At 45.5% G+C, this 25,601-nt stretch overlaps 1 protein-coding gene across 3 annotated transcripts in view; it reads left to right on the top strand.

Moving 5' to 3' along the window:
- The window catches only part of STX8 (syntaxin 8), a 218,425-nt gene that overhangs the window by 122,257 nt on the left and 70,567 nt on the right, over positions 1–25,601 (top strand). For all 3 annotated transcript variants that reach the window (XM_036452224.2, XM_045586531.1, XM_045586532.1), the window contains exon 7: positions 11,660–11,761. In XM_036452224.2, the coding sequence (XP_036308117.1) occupies positions 11,660–11,761 (102 nt within the window). The remainder of the gene's footprint in view (positions 1–11,659; positions 11,762–25,601) is intronic.

The following is a 25,601-nucleotide window of genomic DNA, read 5'->3' on the forward strand; positions in this document are numbered from 1 at the left end:
CACCCCACTGCCAGGGTGTCTTAAAAGGCAGGGAGCAACGACATGATCCCATGACCTCTTGCCACTCTTAAAATTTTGTTAGAATCATTTTCTTTTCTTTTTTTTTTCTTTTTTTTCTTTTTTTTTTTAATATATTTTATTGATTTTGTACAGAGAAGAAGGGAGAGAGATAGAGAGCTAGAAACATCGATGAGAGAGAGTCATCGATCAGCTGCCTCTTGCACACCCCCCACCGGGGATATGCCCGCAACCAAGGTACATGCCCCTTGACCGGAATCGAACCCGGGACCTCTCAGTCCCCAAGCCGACGCTCTATCCATTGAGCCAAACCGGTTTCGGCTAGAATCATTTTCTTTGTCTTTCTAGCATCCATGTATGTAACCCTGTCTGCCTTCCTTCCTTCCGGGAAAATCTTAGGAATATCATAATATTGTAAACTTTTATTTTTTTCTGATTTGTATTTTTAATTGATGTATAATTTGTATGCAACAAAATGCACAGGTATTTAGTGTTCAGTTCTATGTGTTTTGACAACTGTGTGACTATTTGGAATGTAAGGTCAGGCCTGTTTCTAACTGCCCGGGAAACGGCCAAGAGATTGCAATCTCAACCTTATGTTTGCATTTCCCCAGGCCAATTTGCCAATTTCCCCAGGCCAATTTCCCCAGGCCACCTGCGTGTGGTTTCTGCCTATAAAAGCTTGTAACTAACCTCTGTTCAGGGCTCTCAAGCGGCAGTCTTTTTCTGGACTGCTGCTTGTGGGTCCCTGCGCAGCGCTTGGAATAAACCTCCTGCTCTTTGCATCAAGACTCGGGCTCTGCGTTTGATTTGGGGTCGCCGCTCATCCTTTGGACCGGGGGTCTTTCAGGCCTTACATTCTGGGGGCTCGTCCGGGATCGAGCGGCCCCCCCTCAAGCCCAGAACCGATCTTGGAGGTAAGAAGGGGTACCCCGAAGTTGTCTGTCTTTGTCTTGTGTTCTGTTATCTGATCTGGTTCTGTGTGCGCACTTCTGTAATCTGATCTGGTTCTGAGTTCGCAGCCGTTCGGCAACTCGTGAGAGTGGCCGAACAGTGGTCGGTAGACGTGTCGGAGGGCCACAGGCTGCAACCCTGGGGGACGCTCCAAGGGTGCAGGAGAGCCAGGGGCGCCTGGCGGTCTCCTATCAGGTGTCGGGTTCGAGTCCCGGCAATCAGGTGTCGGGTTCGAGTCCCGGCAATCAGGTGTCGGGTTCGAGTCCCGGCAATCAGGTGTCGGGTTCGAGTCCCGGCAATCAGGTGTCGGGTTCGAGTCCCGGCGAAGATCGGATAGGTTTGGTTACTGAGACAGTGAGGCAGCCGCGACCGTCTGCCCCAATCGTGTGTTTGTGGAAGAGATTCAAGTGGAGACTCCTTGGCTCTGTCTGGGTTTGGAGTCTGGAGATTCCCTGGTTCTGGTCTGAGTGAGTGTTTTGTGAGTGTTGAGAGAGTGCGGCCGCAATCGAGTGTGTGGGAATTGGTAAAAGTGCAGTGTTTTTGTTTTTACTCTTTTGGATTTGTTTTGGAATTATTTGTTGCCTAACAAATTGGGAAGAAAGAGAAAAATGGGGCAAGGAAACTCAAAGGAGAGTCACCTAAGTCCCCTTGAATGCATGGTTAAAAATTTTCCGGACTTCAAAAAACGAGGTGAAGGCTATGGTGTTTCGGTAGATGCCTTCACTCTCCGGAGACTGTGAATTGGAGTGGCCGACATTTGGGGTTGATTGGCCTTCAACAGGGACCCTAGACATGGGGCCCTACACGGGAGTCCGGCGGATAGTCTATAGGAGCCCTGGGCATCCGGACCAAATTCCATACACTGATATCTGGATTGATGTTCTTTTTGATAACCCCAAATGATTGAAGGAGTGTGGTTGTCTCCTTGACAAAGGAAAATTGGGAAAGAGACCTCCCAGGTCCATCTTACTCGCCCGGCCACAGGCGAGCAGAGAGAAAGAAAGAAACCTTTAATTTGTTTAAAGCTGAGTGCTCTGGTGGCAGCACCGCCTTCGTCACCTGGGACCCGTTTGCTCCCTGCCTCCATTCACCTCCAGGAGTTGAGTAGCTGGAGGCAGCAGATAAATTAAAAACTGGTTTCCCAAGTCATTGTAAGCAGCTTTTGAAATTCCCCACCATGAGGCGGAAACTACCTCGTTGATAACGATAACGGTAAAGGCTAGGAGTCTTCAGCTAAAGAATGTGTTCAGCTGCATTTGAATGCTAATGTGATCTGCAGAGGGTGGCAGGTAATTCCATGGCCTTGCTTACAATGTTTAGTTTTTGTCATTGATACCAGCTAAGCAGAGTCTTATATTGTAGCTACTTAAGTATGAATTGTGATTGACCTATGATTTTCTGACATTGTCTTAAATCCTAGTAAACTGCCTCTGGTGTGGAGAGGTCTAGGGGAGGCCGGAGAGCGAAAGACTATTAGTTCTCCTACAAAGAGATTATTCAGTGCTTTGTTTGAACTTGCCAGCTTTAAAAGTTCAAAGTATAAATTGAATTAGGAAAAGTTAATTGCAGTAACTAGATGCCTAGAATATGGCAGGCTAAACTGTATTATATATGTTTAGAATAAGCAGTAATGATTCTCATTTGTCAGATGAAAAAGTATGTAATGCTTACACTTAAGAAATTATTCTAAGTCGGGTTTTCTGAAGTAATGTTTAATGTAACATGAAACTTTTGTATTTGATTTGTTTTGTTTTGCTTTTTTCATATGCCATTGTTGTCAATTTGGGCTTGTACCTGCATCTTGTATTTTGTACATTCGGTTGTTTAAACTTTGGGAATCATTTTTGGTTTCAGTCATGTGTATCTACTTTATAGGCTTAAGTAGACTTCATCACAAAGGTTTATAATTTATTTAGAATTGTGTTAAAACAATGTGAAAACGTGGTTTAACCCCCCGTAACTGCTTGGACACTTTTCACCGTGTTCTATTAGGGGATTTAAAGGCACAGTTAAAATTCTCCTGTGCCCCTTTTCAGTCTTATCAGAATCTGAGATCTTTATCTGTAGGAAGAATGTGGCAGTTTAAAATTCAAGCGGCTATTGGGAACAGAGTGCTAGACCTGCTCTCTCTTCCCTCTGCCTTTCCTAAATATTCTAAAATAATGGTTATAGATTTTTGAAGGACATAGGAAGAAGGTTTAAGAGCTAATGTAAAATAGTGAAAGTTTTTATAAAAGTTGTACATGTGATGAGAAGGTAGGGAGCGACTGACAGTCTATCTCCAGATTCTAGTGGCCGGCCTCAGAGGAGCCGCGCGTCGGCCCACCAATTTGGCTAAGGTAAGGGATGTCCTTCAGGGACCCACGGAGCCTCCCTCGGTCTTTCTTGAGCGACTAATGGAAGCATTCAGGCGGTACCCTGCGACCGAGGGGCAGCGGGCTTCGGTGGCTATGGCCTTTATTGGCCAATCTGCTTTATACTTTGCAGGACTTAGTTAAGGAGGCAGAGAAGTTGTAGACAGGAGAAGAATCTCACGCGCATCTTGGCAGCAGTGGTAGGTGATAAGGGAGAGGTAAGGGTAGAACCTGGGCGATCGCCTCCCACTCGACCGAGATCAATGTGCCTACTGTAAAGAAAAAGGACACTGGAAGAGAGAATGCCCAAGAAGGCAGAGAAAGGAGAAGGAAGCCAAGACCATTTTGGCCTTTCATGAGGACAGTGACTGAGGGGGACGGGGCTCGGAACCCCTCCCTGAGCCCAGGGTAACCATCCAAGTGGAGGGGAAACCAGTAGAATTTCTGGTGGACACAGGAGCACAATAAAAGCTCCCTTGGGGCCGATATCTAAGAAAACTTCTTGGGTCATTGGGGCCACCGGTAATGAGCAATACCCGTGGATGACTAACCGGACTGTAGATCTTGGGACTGGGACGGTCACCCACTCTTTCCTTGTGACCAAAGTCTCTTGTTGGACGAGGGGAGAGTCCAATTCGGGGCCCCCGTGACATTGAATCCTGCCTCTCTGCTACCAGAAGCAGACTTGGAAAAGAGAGAGATTCTGCATTCCTGTCAGAAGATATTGGCTGAAGAAACGGGGGCCAGGCGGGATCTCAGAGACACACCCCTACCCGGGTCCCCCCTCACTTGGTTCACAGATGGCAGCAGCTACCTCTCGGACAGGAAGAGGAGGGCAGGAACCGCGGTAGTCAGCACGGATGAGGTAATCTGGTCTAGCAGTCTGCCAGAAGGCACCTCAGCACAGAAGGCAGAACACAAGCCCTCAGGTTGGCTGAAGAGTCAACATCTACACTGACAGCAGAGGCCATACATGCCCCCAAAGAAGTTGCCCAGGGCACTAAAAGGGGACGTCTGAGGTGGCGGAAGGGAACAGGAAGGCAGATGTTGAAGCAAAACAGGCTGCCTTGGGACTAAACATCCTGCCGCTAGCAAAAGTCTCTTTGGACCCTCCTAGGTCCTTCTCTTACTCCCCAGAAGAGGAGGGGGAGATGGCCAGAAAGCCTGGCAAATACGTCAAGGATAAGTACGGGGTCTGGAAGGATAAGGCAGGTGAGAAGATAATCGTCCCTGAAGAAATGGCAACACCGCCTCACCCATCTGGGTCCAAAATCCGAAAGCTCACCTCCCTAGCCGAGAGAACTGTCGCTAGCTGCAAGGCATGAAATTCCCACCCCTCGAAAGGGAAAGGGGAAATAGGCCGGGCAGCTATTGGGAAGTTGACTTTACGGAAGGAAGTCAAGCCGGCCCGGTAGTCTTTAGCGAAACGGCAACCACAGTAGCCAAGATTGAAGACATCTTTCCCCGGTTTGGAGTTCCAGAGGTAATTGGTTCAGATAATGGGCTGGCATTCATCGCCCAGGTAAGTCAGGGAATTGCCAAGGTGCTGGGGATTAATTGAAAATTGCATTGTTCATGTAGACCCCAAAGTTCAGGACAGGTAGAAAGGATGAATAGAACGTTAAAAGAGGCTATGACTAAATTATCCTTAGAAACTGGCGTGACAGACTGGACAGTCCTCCTTCCCTTTGCCCTATTCCGTGCCCGGAATACGCCCGGGCCCCTGGGAGTAACCCCTTTTGAAATCCTTTTCGGGGCCCCACCACCACTCACTGCTGACCCGTGGACAGAAACTCACGCCCCTCAATCCCTGCTCGCTAGGTTGAAGGCGTTGGAGACGGTCCAAAAGGACGTGTGGGTCCCTTTGGCTGACCACACCAGTTCCAGGTTGGGGACTTTGTCTACGTTCATCGTCACTGGACGGCCAACTTGGAACCCCGGTGGAAGGGACACCCACCGCCATCAAGGTAGACGGCATCGCCTCCTGGATCCATGCCTCTCATGCCAAACCTGCACCACCGCCTGACGATGGATGGACTGTGGAGACTGCTTATAGACACTCTTTGGGGATGGTGGCTGCCACTGACTCCTACTCGCGGCGGGTCTTGATGATGCCCCGCCCAATCAGTTCCCCTTTTATGGGAGAACAAGGAGTGAGGCCCGGCGGTGTGGAGGGGCTGAGGTTTTCTTTTGTAAGAGCTGGTTTCAATAACCCTAGCTGTCTTGCTGGGGCTAGGGGTAACCGCCGGGGTGGGGACTGGGACAGCAGCTTTAATCCAAACCCCACAGTATAGAAGGGCTCAGAGTGGCAATACGAGCCATTGAACAATCCATCACTATCCCTGACCTCGCTGTCTGAGGTAGTAAGGACGGTGGCCTGTGTGCAGCTTTGAAAGAGGAGTGTTGTTTTTATAGATCATTCAGGCATGGTGAAGGACTCTATGGCCAAACTGAGAGAAGCTCAACAGGGGTGGTTTGAAAATTGGTTTATTCTGCTCCTACTTCTAACCCTCGGGCCCTGTATCGTACCTCTAACTGGGCAAGGGGAAACAGAATATGAGTTCCAGGGTTGAAACTCAGTCCTGAGAAGAGGAGGGAATGTAAGGTCAGGCCTGTTTCTAACTGCCCGGGAAACGGCCAAGAGATTGCAATCTCAACCTTATGTTTGCATTTCCCCAGGCCAATTTGCCAATTTCCCCAGGCCAATTTCCCCAGGCCACCTGCGTGTGGTTTCTGCCTATAAAAGCTTGTAACTAACCTCTGTTCAGGGCTCTCAAGCGGCAGTCTTTTTCTGGACTGCTGCTTGTGGGTCCCTGCGCAGCGCTTGGAATAAACCTCCTGCTCTTTGCATCAAGACTCGGGCTCTGCGTTTGATTTGGGGTCGCCGCTCATCCTTTGGACCGGGGGTCTTTCAGGCCTTACAGGAACATTTCTATCATCTGGAAAATCCCTCATGTCCCTTTGTTTTTTAAAAAATATATATTTTATTGACTTTTCACAGAGAGGAAGGGAAGATAGAGAGCTAGAAACATCAATGAGAGAGAAACATCGACCAGCTGCCTCTTGCACACCCTCCATTGGGGATGTGCCCACAACCAATGTACATGCCCTTGACCGGAATTGAACTTGGGACCTTTCAGTCCACAGACCGACACTCTATCCACTGAGCCAAACCAGTTTCGGCCTTCATGTCCCTTTTTTAAATCAATCCCTCCACCCCCAGAGGCAACGACCTCCTGATCTATCCAATAGATTAGGTTTAACTTTATACTTTGTGAACATAGAATCACTAAGTACATATAGGTTTTATTTTCTTATTTTAGTCAACAAAATGTGTTTGAGATTTATACAGTTGTTGTATTTCTAAATAATTCTTTGTTTTCATTGCTGAATAGTATTCCGCTGTACAGATAGATCACAATTTGCTTATTCATTCTCATTCTGAAGGATATTTGTTTTTTATATAACAAGTATGTATATTTTTGTGCAGGCCTTTTTAAAATTTTTGTTTGGCAAGTATTTAGGAGTGAAATTTCTGGATCAGTGTCTGGTTAACTTGATTAAACTGACAAGCACGTCTACAATTACCTTTGTGCCAAATCTTCCCCAATAATTAGTATTGTAAGTGATTAATTTTAGCATTCTGATAGGTATGCAGTAGTGTCTGCCGTGGTTTAAATGTGCAGTTCCCTAATGACTAATGATGTGGAGCTTCTCTTTATGTGCATATTAGCCATTTGTACTTTCCTTTTACAAACATCTGTTCAGGTCTTTTGCCTATTTTAAAATTAGGTTTTCTTGGTATTTTCATTACGTATGAGTTCCTTATGTATTCTGGATGCAAATACTTAGATATATGGCCCCTAAATATTTGCCAGTCTGTAGTTATTAATTTTCTTAATGGTATCCTTGAATGAGCAGAAAAAAATATTTTTAAAAAGTCCAGTTGACCAGTTTTTTTTGTCTTTTGTGTATAGCCTTTTTATGTTCTGTCCAAGAATTTTTGCCCACCCTAGTTCATGAATGTTTTCTATTTTTTCTTCTAGAAGATTTACAATTCTAGGTTTTACAGTTAGTTCTATGAACCATCTCAAGTCAAAATTTTTTTATTATTATTTTGTATAGTGGGAAGGAAAGGTCAAGATAATTTTCATTTCCCCATACAGATTTCCAGTTGTCACAACATCACTTGTTGAAAAGACCTTTCTTTCCCGATTTGACTGATTTTGTGATTGACAACTTTGTTGAGAATTAATGGAGTGCATCTGTGGATGTGTGTATATGTGTGTGTGCGCGCACACACACACACACACACACAAGATTTATCTCTGGATTCTGTTTTGTTCCATTAATCAATTTGTCTATACATATTCCAATACCACAGTATCTTGATTATTATATGTTTATAACAAATCTTGAATTTTTTCTTTGTTAAGATTATTTTGGCAATTCTAAATCACTTGCATTCCATGCACATCTTAAATTGGCTTGCCAATTTCATTTTTAAAGCCTGCTAGAATTTTGATTGGAATTGTACTACATCTATAAATCAGTTGAGGATACTACACAGATAACTTTTAAACAATGAGTCTTTCAATCCATGAACATGGTATAGCTCTCCATTTATTTAGGTCTTTGATTTCTCCCACAATGTTTTATAGTTTTCAGCATAGAGGTCTTGTATACTTTTTGTTAGATTTATTTCTAGTATTTGATGTAAGTTTTGGGTGCTATTTTAAATGATACTATTTTTTATTTTCACTTTTCAGTTGCTTTTCACTATTATATAGAAACAGATTATTCTTTACAATTGATTTTGTACCTGAGGACTTGTTAAATTAACTTAATATCATGGTTTTATTATAGATTCCATAGAATACCCTATGTACACAGTCATGTTAGGTATACATATATACATCTTTCTTTTAAATCTTTTTGCCTTTTCCCCCCCCCTCATTAAACGATGTAGGACTTCTGATAAAATAGTCACCAGAGGTCATCAGAGCAGATGTCTTTACCTGTTTCTGACCTTAGAGAAAGTGTTCAGTGTCCACCATTAAGGGTGATGTTACCTCTAAGTTTTTTATAGATGTCCTTCATCATTGAAGTAGCTCCCTTTTTTATTTTGTTGAGATTTTGTGTCATGAATGAACACTGAGTTTTGTCTAATTCTTTTTATACATTATTGATATCATATAATCATATGCTTATCTCCTTTAGTCCAATCATTGTTCTTACACCTTTTTTTCTTTTCTAATATACGTGTTTAAAGCAGTAAACTTCCCTCTCAGCACTGCTTTAGTTGCATTTCACACACTTTTATTTTGGATTGTCATTATCATTCAGTTCAAAACATTTTCTATGTTTTTTTGTGATTTGATTCTTATCCTATGGATTATTTACAGGCAGTTTCCTTATTATTCAGACACTGTGGATTTTCCCATTTTTGTCACGTGTGTACTTTCATGATGATGAAAATGTCCTTTTTATATTTGATCATACTCCTTGGCTTGAAGTCTGGTCTAATATTAATAAAACCATGCCAGCTTTTTTCATGCAAACACTTTCTATGCTTTATATTTAAAGTGAGTTTTATATGAAAGCATATAATTGTGTTGTCTTTTTAAAAAATTTTGCCTGACATTCTTTGTCTTTTCATTGAGCAGTTTGTCCATTTATATTTAACTGACCACTAATATAGTTGGGTTTAAGTCTGCCATCTAGGTATTTATACTCTTTTAGTCCTGTCTACTCTTTGTTTCTCTGTACCTCCTTTTTGCCTTTTTTCTTTAGTGAATCGCACACTTTTAGTATTTATTTTCATTCCCTCTGTTAATATTTTTAAGCAATAACTCAGTGGTGGTGGTGACAGTGGTAGTGGTATGTGCTTTGGTTTTCTTTAAAAAAAAATACTTAGAGCTTTGTAATTCAATATAATAGTCATTAGCTACATATGGCTATTTAAGTTTTAATTAATTGAAATATGAAAAAAATATGTCCCTGGCTATAGGGTGGAGAATGGATTGAAAGGACCCAGGAGTAGAAACAGGAAGGTATAATAGGAATTGTCTCAGAAACAGTGGAAAATTTTTGTGAGATACTAGTAATAGAGCTTAAGAGAGATGGTAGGATTGAAAGATACTAGAAAGGGAGAATCAACTAGGGTGGCTAAAAAACAGAGTGTCCAATGAAAGAGAAGGGAAAGGGAGAAGGTCAAGTAACTCCGAAGATTTCTATTTTGGTCAAGCAAAGGAATGATGGTGCCATTACGGAGGGAAGCAATATTTGGAGGAATATGAAGAAACCTTGAGAGTCAGAAGTTTGCAGGGATTTCAAGGTAGAGATAAGTAATAGGCAGTTGGCTAAATGGGTCAAGAATTTTGGAGAGATAGAGCAGAACATTTTCATGTTTTTAATATAAATATTGATGAACTAAAAAGCATAAAAAATCACTATGGTAGTATTATAGAGTAAAAATAGAACTCATGGGATCACCAACATTTCAGAGTAAGAAAAAAGCCTAGATAGAACTTCTAGATAGGGGGAAGGAAAAATGAGAAAGGGTATGTCATTGAATACAAGGGAATAGAGAGTTGTGAAAGAATATGAAAGATTTTATAGACAGATGCTATATAAATACTTGAAAACTTGGGTTAGATTCGCTTTTTAAAGAAGCAACAACGTGCTTTGAAATTGTTCAATGCTTTTATCTTTGAGACTTCATTCATTGCCTTTATCTTTCAGTATATTATTTTTTAAAATATAATTTTATTGATTTCAGAGAGGATGAGAGAGATAGAAACATCAATGGTGAGAGAGAATCATTGATCAGCTGCCTCCTGCATGCCCCTCACTGGGGATCGAACCTACAACCTGGTCATGTGCCCTTGACTGGATCCTCCAGGCCTGAGGGTGACGCTCTATCCACTGAGCCAAACCAGCCAGGGGAGCATTTATTTTATCTTGGCTGTGTACCAGGTACTCTCCTGGGATGGGAGGCATAGAGATGAATAAAAGTTTCTGTCATAGTTTTTCTGTAAAAGGAAGGCATGCAAAAAATAATGAGAATACACAGATCTAAAGGTCTGTAGGGAAAAGAAGTTATCAGAAGCGCTGGAGCAGGCCAGCAGGAAGAACGCCCACCCTCTGGGCCTCTCACGTGCTGACGCTCTCTTTGCAGGTCTTGCTCTTTCCCTGCTCCTCCCAGGTGGCCTTCAAACTCAACTCAGCACTATTCCAGAAGCCTCCTTTAACTTCCTTGTTTGTTTTAGTCTTAGGAAAAGTGATGATGTGTATTGGACAACATATCTCTAAACCAACCACTAAAAAAAGAGAGGAAGAGAGGGAAGGAGGGAGGAAAAGAGAATCAAAATGGAAAAGTAATATTTTCATGATTTAAAAAAAAAATTGGAACACGAAAGAAAATATAAGGAAATTCACCCAGGATCCCATCACCTGGAAATAAATAAATAATCCCGATAGATCCTTCTTGGTTTTTTATATAAAAAGATAGATTGAAATATTTTTACATAATTGGAATCATACTATATATATGCTATCTTAAATGTTAAGTGCTTCATTTCACTTTTAAGAGATTAGTGTTAAAAATAAAAAGACAAACCACATAAAGGATTCTTTATGAGAGATTAATTACCAAAAAAATCCATCTAACATTTCATAAGATACTGAAGCTTTGGTGATTTTATAAAGCTGTACATTTCTATATATTTTACTTCTTAACAGCGTAATAGGGCTCTGCTGAGAGTGATGAAGAATAACACCTTCAGTTTCTTCTCCCCTCCCCCAAGGCACCCTGGTTTCCAGTGGTAACGCATCTCCTTTCTGTAACATAACCCATATTCTGCTCAGTATTCCAATGGATGCCGCTCTCGCCATCCTCTGCGCCATGGTCTCTGGCTCCTCCATTCTCAGTGACTAGATTTCACCATCAAGCAGGCCTCCTAGGAAGGTCTCTGGCTCCTCCATTCTCAGTGACTAGATTTCACCATCAAGCAGGCCTCCTAGGAAGGTCCCCAGTCGTCCCTGAAGCCCCCTGCACTGTCTGTCTGTCACCTCTTGGGTCATGCGTCCTTTCCCCTGAACCTGTGACGTGTCTCCTCTTCTCCGCTGTGTTAAACCAGGTTTTTCTTCGCCGCTCCACTTTCCCCCTTTTCTTGAACCAACACGGCAGTTTTCAGAGAACACACGTGAGTTTTTGCCTCTTCCCCGGCTGCACTGGGAGGATGACTCCCGGGAAGGCCCGCGGCTGTGCTGCTGAGGCGCGGCCAGGGCATCTGGGAGTGTTAACCGCGCATCTCTGTTTTCCTTCGCAGAGATCATCGACGACCTTGCCAACCTGGTGGAGAACACCGACGAGAGGCTCCGCACCGAGACCCGGCGGGTGACCCTGGTGGACAGGAAGTCGGCGTCCTGCGGTGAGTGAGGGTGCAGCCAGGGTGCCGCCTCTGCTTGGGCTTCCCCACGTTTGTCTGATTACTGCGGGTCTGGCTGCGCTTCAACAACGGCAGCCCCATCCGAGGAGGCACAAACCGCTAACCCGGGTCTCGCTCAACTGAAATGAGTTGTTACGAGTTCGGGGGAAGTAAAAAGTATTAATCTTTTAAAATTTAAAAGAAGGAGCCTCTCTGTGTACTTATAGAGAAGAATTGCTCGGGAAGCTGTGTGCCCTTGTGCGGATTGGTGGTGGCGGAGCTCCGGGTTTCCAAGGCAGCCTCGTTCACTGCGGTGCCTCGTTTTAATGGAACCAGAGCTTAATTGGTGAAGGGAGAACTGCTGAGCAGATACGAGCCCAGCTTCTCAAGCTCCAGTGAGCTCAAATCCTGTACAGTGGTGCCTCACACAACGAACTTAATTTGTTCCAGGAGCAAGTTTGTTATGCGAAAAGTTCGTTATGTGAAACGTGTTTTCCCATAACAATACATGTTAAAAAAAATAATTCGTTCCGTAGCATAAAATATGCTAAGATGACATAAAAAAAGATAAATTTTTTTTTTATTATTTTTATTTAGATACATCTAAAAACATAATTTTTTTTTTAAAACATATTTTTTTAATTTTAAGACAGACTAAGTAGAGTCTACCGAATCTTGCACATCTTCATCCATTTTCTGCTTTTTGGCCGATGGTTTCATGAAAAACCTGAAATCACCTTCCTGCTTTTTTTAGAAGCCATGATATAAAAAAAATATTGAGTTTAACTTAAAAGGACGACTGCCGTGATACGTGCGTGATTTAATTCGTAATGAAGAACGATTGCCGCGATACGTGCTTAAGTTAAGCGCAGTGACTAACGACTGCCTGCAGTGCCTGCGCGGAAGGATGCAATACATCGGCAGCGATCGTGGAAGCTCGGGCGAAGCAGTCGTGGAAGCTCGGGCGACTTCGTTGTGTGAAACGAAGTTCGTTGTATGAATCATGAAATGAAGTTCGTTGTGTGCAGCGTTCGCGATGCGAGGCGTTCTTTATGCGAGGCACCACTGTACTTGGTGATGTTATCTTTGGCAATCATTTTACTCCTTACTACCTTGTAAGTGAAATGGGGGTTCACATGCCAAGATGAGGGTCACTCGGAGTGATTTCAGGGCTGATTCCCAGGCCCCACCCCCAGAGGTTCTGATTGAGTAGGCCCAGGCCAGAGTTCAAGAGCGTTGGCTATGTAACAGGAATGCAAACAGTTCTGATGCCGGTACTTGCTGTTCTGCGAGGTCCCGATGCAGATTTCACACGGTTTACATTATACGCAGCCTGTGTCCCGTGCCTTGTCAGACCGAGGCCGGTGCTGACCCGCGGTGGGGGCAGAGGGAGCAATCACAGTGACTGCCGCCGGGGCTCCATCCCACAAAGGTGCACCAAGTGTGTCGAGCTGATGCTTTTATTGTAAATAGAAATACAGCAAGACAAACAGCTATTGATTCGAGGACATGCTTAGCCTAATTTGTAGCCCTTTCAACACGAGAAATACAATGGATCCCTCTGATCGACCTCGTTTTAGAGCAGAGACCTCTGTGCAAGGGTCACCTGGGCTCCACCTTGAGAAGCATGGCCGTCCACCCCGTGTTACTTGTGGTTAAGCAGACGTCTAGCTCAGGCCGAGGCAGGACCAGGCAGCTAGCGACTCAGAACCTCAGAAGAAGGGAAACTGAGGGGCTGACCTACTTCCCTCACCCCTCAGTTCTCCTCCCTCAGACACCAGCCCTCTCTGTGCTTCTTGTCCTGAGGCATTAGTTTCTTTCTTCCTTCCAGAAGCCCAGCCTCCTCCACTGCCTCCCCAACCTTCTCACATAACTCCTCTGCACGTGACCCTGACACTTGGGAGGAGAGAGGTGTGGGCTCACTCCCACCTGCCTCCCTTACTCTCTCCAACTTCTGTATAAACATAATCCCGCTGAGCCTTGGTTTCCTCAGCTATAAAGAAGTGGAAGATTTGATTATCAGAATGAAACTGTATAGCATCTGGAGCCTGTGTAAAGCTGCCTGTCTTCCCCGAATTCCCCTGTCTGTGTCGAGAGGCCTGAGAGCACAGTGGGTAGCAGGCTCCAGAGCCGGAACGTGCACCCAGCTTTGCTGCTCACCAGCTGGATGGCCTGGGGGAAGCCCATGCTCACCTTTGCCTGGGGCTTCTCATCTTTGCAATGGGAATGAGAGGGTTGTTGTAAGAAAGAAAAGAATTAATATAGATAAAGATACAAGTTATGGCTCATATTGAGATAGAGGATACAGAGATAAATATCTAGATATACTAGAGGCCCGGTGCATGAAAATCGTGCAAGAGGAGGCCTTCCGCCGAAGCCGGTTTGGCTCAGTGGTAGAGCGTCGGCCTGCGGACTGAAAGGTCCCAGGTTCGATTCCGGTCAAGGGCATGTACATTGGTTGCGGGCACATCCCCAGTGGGGAGTGTGCAGGAGGCAGCTGGTTGATGTTTCTCCCTCATCGACGTTTCTAGCTCTCTATCCCTCTCTCCTCCTCTCTGTAAAAAATCAATAAAAATATATATTAAAAAAAAAAAAGAGGAGGCCTTCCTTCAGCCTGCTGCCGGCACCAGCTTCCCCTGGCACCCAGGACCCGGGCTTCCCTCAGGGCCCCGGCTTCTTCCGGAAGGACGTCCAGAAGGATGTCTGGTCTAATTAGCATATTATGCTCTTATTATTGTAGATCACTTAAAGCAGTGTTTGGCACATAGTAAGCAATGAGCAAGTATGAGGCATTATCATTATGTCTGAAGGAGGAAGACTCCTCCCAGTGGAGGGTTAACTTTCCTAAGCTGTTTTTTTATCTGATGAGCAATCATGTTGCTATTATTTCGGAATGAACATATTCATCGATAAGTCGATAAGTTTTATATTTGCAATGTAGTGGCCTCAGTATACGTTGTTCATAGAGTCACAATGAAGAATGTTACTTCTATTGTTGCCACCTTTTAAATTTATGGTGTTACCTAGTATTAGTTTTTATAGCCAAAAATTTCCATAAAACCTTCTGAGCTGGACTCTGTTTCATTTTTTTTTTTTTTAGAAGAAACTTAGAGACTCCTAGAATTACTGAAATGCATGTGTATGTTTTCAAAACTTGGTATCTTAAAAATATGTTAACTGCCAAGACTGGTTTGGCTCAGTGGATAGAGCGTCGGCCTGCAGACTGAAGGGTCCCGGGTTCGATTCCAGTCAACATATGTTATCTATAACAGAACTACATGTAGTGACTCAGAAGCGAGATGCAACAGGACAGCAGTGTCAGGTACCGAAAGAAGAAATTTCTTTATTCTTCCAATGGAAATACTTTAGAGATTTGCTTCTCGTATCCCTTCAACTTTTTTCCTAATATTTACTTAGCAGCTCCATTAATGTTGTAGATCAACACCGCATAACTATCCCTCTACCATTTCTGGTGCCTGATACCTCTAAAGGAAAATGTACTGCACTTATATTTTTAAAGGAAACGTGTAATTATGTATGTGCTTGTTGACACGCAGTGCGAGTTTTCCCACAATCCTGCAGGTTCAGCATGTGGCCTCCTGAGCTCTAGGGGGGTCAGAATTGTATTTATGACACCCAGCAATTAACTTCTGAGACTTCCATCGGTCAGTATTAAGCCTTTGAACACAGGGCATGTTGTGGTATTTGCTGAGTAGGTCTAGCAGCCCTTGCCAAAATTAGCCAGACCTTTTATTTAAAAAGTTTGTTTTATTGTGGTAAAATATACATACCGTAAAATCTACCATTGCAGCTATTTTCAGTGCTAAGCACATTGACATGGTTGTGCCAACATCACCGGCATCATCTCCAGAACTTTTCACCATCCCAAACTGGAGCTCTGTCCCCATTAAACACTTCCCATGGCCCCTGACAATTACCACCCTACTCTCTGTCTCTATTCTGAGACCCTCTGTAAGTGAAATAACATAGTATCTATCCTTTGAATCTGGCTTATTTCACTGAGCATAATGTCTTCAATATTCCTCTACTTTGTAGCACGTGTCAGAATCTCCTTCCCCTTTTTCTAAAGCTGAATAATGTTCCATTGAATGTATATACTACATTTTGTTTGTCCGTTTTTCTGTCAGTGGACTCTGTCTGTTGTGAATAATGCCACTGGGAACATGCGTGCTCTGGGATTGGGCCACGCCTGTATTCTGTGCACACACCCACACGTGGAGGTGCTGCATCAAATGGTGTTTCATTTTTCTGAGGAACCACTGTAACCTGCCCTGTTGTGTTGCTTCCAGCCTCTAAACTCTCTGGTACTACCTAGGGCAGTGGTCGGCTAACCGTGGCTTGCGAGCCACATGGAGCTCTTTGGCCCCTTGAGTGTGGCTCTTCCACAAAATACCACATGCGGATGTTCATATACAGTGCGATTGAAACTTCGTGGCCCATGCGCAGAAGTCGATTTTTGGCTCTCAAGAGAAATTTCAATCATTGCACTGTTGATATTTGGCTCTGTTGACTAATGAGTTTGCCGAACACTGGCCTAGGATCTTATTTTCTTAATCTGATAGAGCTCTTTTGCAGGCAGGAGTCAGGGACTTCCACAGCCCAAGAGGGGCAGGCAAGCAGAGTAAAAGTGAAGTCCCCGGGCTCACTCCAAACTGGAAATGTAATAGGAGATGATGATGATGATGATGATGATGATGATGATGATTGGGCCCCAAAGAGCTACTCCCTGGGATAGAAATGTACCAGAAGGAAACTTGCCTTTGAGAACTGTAGAGAAGGCAGCCTTGGCACTGAACACAAGAGAAGAAAAACAAAGGAAAAACCTACATTCCCTGATAGGTGTGGCCCAAAAGGCCCTCCTCTGGTTTGCACCCTGGGTATCCTTACTCAGCAAACCTCCTACCCTGAGTTTGGTTTAAGACAGGCTCACCTACAATAGCTCCAGGTACTTGGCAAAAGCAATGAAATGCCTCTCTTCGAAGAGAGGCATATTTATACTCAGTCGCTAGGATTCAACCAAAAAAAAAATTTCCAGGGCAATGACCAGCACACAGTCAAAGATACCTACAATACATGGAACAGAACGACATGGGCCAGGACCAGCACCAGACCACAGAAACCCGTCTGCACAGACTTGCAGTGCTCGATCATCATACACAATGCTAACATCCATTGTGCTTACCATATTTAAAGAAAGAAATGGCAACCTTGAAAGGATCTTCAGTGAAGAGGAGACTATAAAGAGTGACAGAGGACATTTGAAAAGGGACCAATAGAACGTTTAGAAATAAAAAAATAACTGAAATTAATAACTCGCTGGACATGTCTCATACCAGCTGAAGAGGGCAGCAACCAGAGAGATCAGAAAAGGATGACCCATAGCCCCTTTCCTTAGTGCTGGCATTCACAAGAGGAGAGCCAGATACCACGGAAGTCCAATTATGGTCTTCGTAAGAAAGGCGTGTGGGGGCAGGGGCTTGGTCCAGGAGACTCAAGACAGAGCAGGGAGTTAATCACCTGCTTTTCCCAGAGTGCCAGCCCAGATTCATCGTCTCACATGTGAACACATTCATATACATCCATGATACTGCAAGCAAGAGAGATCTTAACGGTTTGGGAGGCGGGGACCCAGCAGCTCCCTCCTCTGTAAGTCGCTGGCTGCTCACAGGGCACGCTATTCCCGTTCCACGGAGAGCGGCCGGCACGTCGTTTTACTTAAGAGACTGCGAAAATGGGTTGCGAACCGTGAAATGATCTTTTGTTTCCCTGCCCTCGGCATATCTTCCTCGCCGATCGGATGCATCAGTCAGAGATGCTTCTGCAGTGAGGAGATTTCTCGTTATACGTACGGACTGGGTTGCAAGGGGCCACACAGAAGGGCCCGGTGATGAATTTGTTTGTTCGGTTGTTCACAAAGGACTCAAGCACCTCTTTGTGAACCTCTCTCTCGGAGCCCGGGCTTTACCATTTTTCCCGAGATCTTTGCATGGTTTCTCCCCCCTCCCTTTTCTTCACCCGCCCCTACCTCAATGATAGCATCGAGTAGAAAACAAGATTGTCTTTTTCCAGCTTCTAAATGTGAATTAGACTGATGTTTTCCGTCAGTACCTATGAGCATTTTCAGGTCCCTCCCTTGTAGTGGGAACATCTGTAAAAGCAGGATCTTTGTAATTGCAGTTTAAATATTCAGTGTGCCTCGTTCTCATTAGAATTCAAGCTAGAGCCCCGTCTGCGTCTGAGGGACAGGCAATTGTGAGGGGCCAGACGAGAGTCCTGAATGACTCAGGCTGAGGGACGGCGCTGCCTCCCAGCACACCAACTGTTACGTAATGTTGTCTAAGCACGTTGATTGTGATCTGAGCAAAGTCTCAGCCCTGTGGTTAGAAATCAGCCCGGCTTCCATTTGCTCAAACACTTTCTCCTCCTGGAACAGCTCCTGGGAGCGGGGTGTCTTGGGGAGCAGAGCAGCTCCCCGGTGAGGATGAACATGGGAGGGTGGGGGCCTATTTGGGATCTACCACCTACAGCTCCGGTGGAGCCTTTGGCCCTCAGTCTCAGCTCCCTTCTCTGCAGCATTCGGGCAGCAATGACTAGGCCCCGTGGTCGTTCTGCAGACTCCCAAGATCAAGTTGGTGTCACAGTGACTGGTTCTAGGTGCCCTTAGTAAGAGCCTCTGTGTTAAAAATGGAAGTTGAATTGCTTGCCTAGATCTGCCTCAGGAGGTAAGACTCAGAGGCTCCGTCTGAAGCAGCGTACAAGGGCCTTTATGGAGAACAGAGACGCCTTGAGTAAGCTATACCAGAATGTTCTGGAGGTTAGCATGACCAGAAGCAGAGTTGATTAAAAAGCAACTGAGACTGGAATTTGGAATTTTGTGGCCGAAGCCCATTCCCCATTATGGAATTAGTGAGCGCCCCCGGTGCAGCCTGGTTTGTATGTCACTGAACACACTCTCTCTCAGGTTAGCTCCTGGGAGCCCAGCACAGCATGGGTCGGAGGCTGAGCTCTCAGCAGTCTGGTGTGTTTAACTGACCTTAGAGACAGTTTAATCTTTCGAGGGATTATTTTTAAAACCCTTCCCCAAACATAAACAGTGCATCTGAAGGAAAAAAATAACCATGCAGTCTCTTTTATTTATCTCACTGTTTACCCAGAATGTCCTCCTTGGCTATTGTTTCCTGCCTTTTCTTCTCTCTTCTGTCCTCCTCCACCGAGATAATCTAGTTAAGCCCCTCAGCCCTCTTTTCTTCCCAGGCATGCGTGTCTGTGTTTCCTCATGTCCTCACTCAGTCCATCTCTCTGAAGAAGTGCCCAGTCCTCTGCCAACGCCCATGCCCTCACAGCCACACTGTCCTCCAGCACGGTGCTCCCTCACCCATTCACACCCCCTTCCTCTTCCTCGGTGCCAACACAGTCACTGGGCGCCATCCGAGCGTCTGGCCTTGGGCGAGGTACCGGAGGTGAAAGGTACACAGTCCCTGCCCTTGGGGAACTTAGAACAAATGGGAGGGACACTGGCAAAGCACTAGTATGGGGCGCAGGAGAAAAGGGGCCTATGTCAGCCGAGGGGTCCAGAGATTTCCGAGCGGACAGAACCCTGGGCGGAGGTCTGAGGACTGAATAGAAGCTGCTTTGGGCAAAGGGCAAAACCAAAAGAAGCAGGGTCTGCAGTCCCGCCTAAAAGAGGAATGGAGGGATGCAGGAGGAGGGAGGGAGAGAGGGGAGACAGGAGGGTCCAGGAAGTGCTGTGTGGACGTCAGAGCATGAAGCAGGTGGCGTCAGAGCACGGTGGAGGCCAGGCTGGAGTTGGTGCAGAAGTGCCAGTACTTTCTGTATGTCTCTCCAGAACATTTTGCAGTAAACCTGAATTACTTTTATTCTTAAAAAATAATTAAAATTTTAACAAGATACTTGTACTCAACATTTTGGTACTTCCTGTATTTTGTAGGAGTACAATAATACTGTATTTTTAAACCCCTCTATTTTTAAAAACCTTTTATTATAAACCCATTTCCTTTTAGTTCCATTAGTGCTGTTATATCAAGTGGCTGCACTATCATTGACTTGTTTGGGGGAGTTTGGATTATTTCCACATTTTTCTTTATAAATATTGTTGCATTGCATGCACAAAGCTTTTCCCCATACTTAGGATGTTTTCCTATCAGGATGTTTCCAGAGACCGGAATTGGCTGTCTTCCAAAAGTGGGGCCCCGATCAGAAGGTTGTTTGAGGTCCAGAGAAGGGACAGGAAGCGTAGGCCAGGGGTCCGAGCAGCGTCCCTGAGGGGTCCCTGGGAGTGCGAGGTCAGGGTGCTGCACCCATAGCCGCTGAGTGAGGCCAGCGCCTCGGAGTGTCTGCTCCCGTGCTGGAGGAGGGGTGCCGGCACGGCCAGGCCTAGCTGCCAGGGCGGGCAGAGGAGGGGTCTGATCTCACTGGCATCCCGAGTGGGAAGCAACGCACCGTCTCCTGCCAGGACTCACCTGAGAGGAGCTCCCTCAACACGGAAAGGGGGTCAGATCTCAACCCCCAGGGAACAAATACAGCAAGCTGTCAGTTACAGGTGGATTTCCAAAGAGGGGGTGAGCAGTGGTAAGCCTTCTGAGACACATTACCAAACTATTATACTTTCCAATAATGTATCAGAAACCACCCCCACCTAGACTTACTACTAGCCGCGGGTTCTTGCTCAAACACAGTGCCTCTCCGCTCTCACTCTCCTTGAATGACTCCTGGTATTCGAGGTGGTTCTCTTAGAAAGGGCTCTTCCTAGAGTTCCGAGGCACAGCATTCCCTGGGGCTTATCTGCCCCTGCGATAAGGGCGGCTTACTCCTCCCTCCCTGGTCCTGCTCTTTGTGGAATGCCACGCCAGGCACTGAGGGTCAGACAATGGAGAAGACCTGGTGCCTGGCACTCAGCCCAAGCTCAGGGCAGCTCCAGGGGCTCTGCAAGCTGTGCACACGCGCTGGGGGAAGCAGCCCCCTGGGCCTCTCCGGCTGGGGTGGAAAGCCAAATAGAAGCATCACGAAGGCAGGGGAGAGAACAGCATCTCGGGTGGTAGGAAGCAAAGGTTTGAAGGAGGCTCTCAGGCAGGCCTCAGCACTCGGTTTCTCAAACAGATCGGACTGGCTGGCTGGGCTCTCGTTTGCCTGCTGGGAGGCACAGAAAATGAAGCTGGGCAGCGAGGACCAGGTCTGGGAGAGCCACTGGAGCTAATCCTCCCTCTGTCTCTCACCGTGTCCTTTCCTCTCCTAGCGAGGGCAGGACCGCGGGCATAGTCCTCGGCTCTTTCCCTCTTGACGCTTTTCCCCCCTCGAGCTGCTTCATTGACTCTTGGATGACGTCAGGAGCAACTACCAGTTCTGCATCTCAGGGTCTGGGTCTTCTTCTGATCATCTGTTTGTTTACTTCTTTAGGAGAAGCCTGAACTCTGGATCTTGAAGTAAAATCTCCCAATATTTTCATGCTGACAATAAATTAACATTAAAAAAAAAAAAATTCTGTGTGGGCCAGATCACCCATGTCTCGGTGTACTACCTCGGGACCTCGTCCGCACACATCGATCTAGGTAGCCCCTAGGCCTGCTTGAGACGAACTCTGAAAATACGTCTCTTCCCTCTTCATCATTCTCTGTTCCTACCACTCTGTTTCTGGCTCTCGTCACACTGATGCAGCCATTAAACATCATAGTGAAAAGTCTATTTATTGGTACAGAGGAATGTGCGTGACTGTAACCTTGATCGTATTGACATACACGGGCCCCCAGCTTATGAATTTGCTGTCTTCAGGCAGCAGACATCTCCCTGGCTATCAGGATCACAAAGATAAATAGGATGAATCCCTTCCTTAGGTGCCATTACTTTCTAAACATGCCTTTTTCAATTGATTTAAACTGCCCCTCACCTCCCCCAGACATATCTGCTATATTTTAGAAAAATCACTTTTCTCCATCATGAAGATCATAGGTACCAGGTAGTGAAACCATATAGCGTAAAACTCCGAGGAGGCCTGCTTCTGAAACCCAAGAGTACCGTGGCGCTCCGGTGACTCTTTTGGAGTTGCTCCATTTTCATTTCAGGAGCTAAAATGTACAACTCACAGACCTCTCCTCCTGGCGCCTTACATCCTCCCTCCCTCCCGGGCCCTGGAGCTGCTCACGAACTTCGTACAATGGGTACCTGTGAAGTGTCTGTAGCCAAATTATCTTTTCTATGCGACCACATCACTGCTGTCAGCCTTGATTTTGAGTTCTTCCTGTGGAAAAGCTCGTTTTTCTGCTAATAGCATTTATTTAGGGAGCAGTAATAGGAACAGTAAGTTCAAATGTTGATGCCTCAGCGTAATCCAGGCAGAACAAAACTTTGGAGAGAAGCAGAAAATTGGAAAACCTTTATTTGATGGAAGGTGATTGATAGGGGCTGACAGCAGCCCCGCCGTCACCGTGACCACCTCGGGGGCTCCACGCTCCCGTAATCTGTTAAGAGGTACGGCTTCTGCTATCATCAAGGGGGTCAGAAATGATCACAAAGTAGAATCATTTTTTGATTATTGTTTTTGCTCGGTGCGGTTTGGAAAGATAAGGTGTGGTTTCCAAGAGTGGCTTATGGAGCTACGGAATAATAATTACACTGCGCAGGCCTCGGTTGACGCTACTGCTCATGTACGTGTTTGTGCGTGTTTTCTGGTAATGTTTGTTCACCAGCGAATTCATCTGCTTTCCCCCAGCCGCGCGGGACCGGCAAGCACCGGCTGCATTTAGAAATACTGTGGGGAAGCCTGGGGCAGATGCTTTGTGTATGCAAAGTGTACAGTGCCGCTGCTCTTCCTCTTTGTCTACTGCTTACGGGGGAAGAGCATCCCATCACCGCTCAGGATATTTTGCCAACCCAACCTAATCCTTCAGGGGTTCACCATTTCCCTCAGGTGCTTCTCATTCATACGTTGATTTTATTGTATATTCATAAATTCAAATGAACTTAAGGATTGGATTCTGTTCTGACTGCAGTTACCCGAGCTGATAAACCTGGGAGGGAAGTCATGATGTCTTTTTACATATAAAACCAATAGCTTAGACTAGACAGTCTTTGAAATTCCATCCAACTCTCATCCTCCTTCCATACCCCTTTGGAGATAACTAGACACTCCCGCCAACACACACACACACACACACACACACACACACACACACACCAGTAAATCAGATCCAGGTCAGACCTTTGCCAATCTCTTCCTTTCACAGGGTGGCCAGCACCAGGTGAGATATGTGCAGAGATAAATCATACCCAAACAGACTTTTACCTTAAATGTTATGTATTGCTGTGTTGGTTGAAAACTGTTAAACAAAACAAAGATAGGAAAGAAAATGGTTCTAACGGAAGGTATGAGAAAGTTGGGAAAAGAAAGGAATGGCGTTCTGGAGAGAAATCTTCAGTTCTTATTCAGAAGTACTTGGTGGATGGAGATTCCTTACGCTTTCCTCTGAATGGGCGTTATACAATAGCTCTGGGACTATTTTCAGTTATCTTATTGTTTATTTGATTAGTTTGTTAGTTACATTTTTAAAAGTGATCTGGTGGGTGTTTTTTTTTTATCTTTTGAGAAAATTCCCTAAAACTTAAGTTTTGGTAGAGATGTTCATGCCTCTCCCTCCTTAAAAATTATAACTATAAAATAGATTAAATGGACATGTAGTTGGTTTAGGGTTATTAAACACATAATTATCCACAAGTAGGTTATCTTCTTTGTGTTTTATCAAAACAAAAATTTAAATGTCAGGTCTCCTTCCTGACCCTCTAGTGCTTGCTGTCCTGTCCTGTCCTGTCCTCCGGCCAAACCGGTTACTGGTGTGTGCTCAGAGGACGAGACTGTTTGACTATTAGGTGTGATCCCAGCATTGCCCCGGAGAAACCAGCACCATGGATGGAGTTGGATAATGTCAACCGTTGGCGCCAATTCACTGCCCACGGGAAACCCCAGTTTGTGGTGTGGGGAAGAAGGAAACTTGATTTATGCAAAACAGCTCAATTGTGATACAGCCAGGCTGTGAAAACAGCACGCCTGTGCGGGGGCTGGACAGTGCCCGTCTGCTTTGTGCTGTGCTGCTCTGCTCCCCGCCGGATGGCTGCATTCTGTGCCAGTCTGCTCAGGGTCGGTTCCCGCCCACTTTGCTCCGTGCTGGCCTGCTTAGCTCTGCTCTGGAAGACATCTCTGATGTTTCTGCTCAGCCAGGGAAATGCATTCTTCGGTCTTCGGTGGAAAAGGAAAGTGTGCTCCTAGGGCCAGGGGAGCAGGCTTATATAGACTGAAGAAGTCCCTGCCCCTCGTCCCTAATTGGTCTGTCTTCATGCAAATGAGGACTCCAAATTCTTGAAGTCTGATTGGTTCAGAAGGCACTTCCTGATTGGTCAGAATAGAGGCACTCTGGTTGTGTGGAGCTATGCATCTCCAGTTGGATGGAGGAAGCCTCAGTCCTATTGGTTGAACTGGGATTGCAGGGACTCCTTTATAAGGACTGGCGAAGCCGGCAGGACACAGTGCAGGCAGGCAGCTCAGTGCAGGCTTTTCCTTGAAGTACAGTTTGCATGGGAAGCCCCAGTGTAGAAATGGCTGGAGGCTGGTTTTTTGTTTTTTGTTTTTTAATTTGAGCCCACAGCCTCCAGGAGCCCTTCTTAGTAGGTATCTTCTTTCTCAGGGTTCACATAGAAACAAAATTAAAGAAGGAGTTATAACATTTTAAAAATTACAGCAATTAACACCTGGTAGTAGTCACTTCTAACCCTCCGCACAGCCCCTCTGCCAGCCACTGTTGTTGTTGCTCTGTCCGTAGTAAATCCCTGCTTCTGCTGATCACCATTCCCGCGCTTTACTGAGGCGCCCACGTGAGCAGCCGGTGCCCACGTGAGCAGCCTGTGCCCACGTGAGCGGCGGCTCAGTCGCAAAGCCGTGCTTGCAGTCCAGGGGGCCCGCCCTGGGACTTCTGTTTGGTCCTAAGGACACAGATGCCCACTGGGAACTGCCCGTGTTTGAGTAAAGCGGGAGGGGTTGAGAGTTTAAGGGAATGTGTGGCATTCAGGAAACAGATACCTCTCCTTTGCCAAACCCTTTGGAAATAGTGCGATGAGTCTTGATGTTAACTTTTACAGAACGTGACTGTAGGCCTCGTTGCATTAATTAAAGTCTATCAGCCTAGGGATCCATTAATCAGCTCCCTCAGCCTTGCCGGGACTTATTTATTTTTTTTGCCTCACCTTTCCTTTGTGTTTCAGAGCCAGGCAATGATGATCACTTTCACTCACTAAACCAGCGTTAAATCCCTTGGAGTAATTGATTTGGGCCTCGTTTTCCATCACTGTTGGGTTTTATCTGTCCATAGTGTGAACACTGAGATCAATTTCTCTAGATTGGAAGCAAAATGATCTTTGTATGGGAGTGGGTATCAGTGGTCCGTGACACACTCCCCTCCCTGCACCCCCCCTGCCTCTCCCATGTATCTCACATACCTGCACTGGGAGCTGACTGCACAGCGGGCGACATCTCGGGTCCAGTGGTCCCCAATGCCCTGCCTCCCCTGACCTGTGCTTCTAAGAGCCCTTTCCCTCTTTGAGACCTTAAGCAGTAATTCCTTTCACAATGACTCTTGGATTTCTGAAAAATCTCATTTTAAAAAATTACTGCAGAAATGGATCTAAGGTTTTTTGTCATTGAGTTGCCATTTGTCTGGAATAGCCTCTTACCTTGTAAATACACAGAGAACTGGAAAGAAAACTGAAGATGGTCCCTTTATTTTTAAAAATATTTTATCTTTCCCTTTAAAAAAATTTCACT

Source organism: Pipistrellus kuhlii, unplaced genomic scaffold (genome assembly GCF_014108245.1).
Source record: "Pipistrellus kuhlii isolate mPipKuh1 unplaced genomic scaffold, mPipKuh1.p scaffold_m20_p_23, whole genome shotgun sequence".
NCBI lineage: Eukaryota > Metazoa > Chordata > Mammalia > Chiroptera > Vespertilionidae > Pipistrellus > Pipistrellus kuhlii.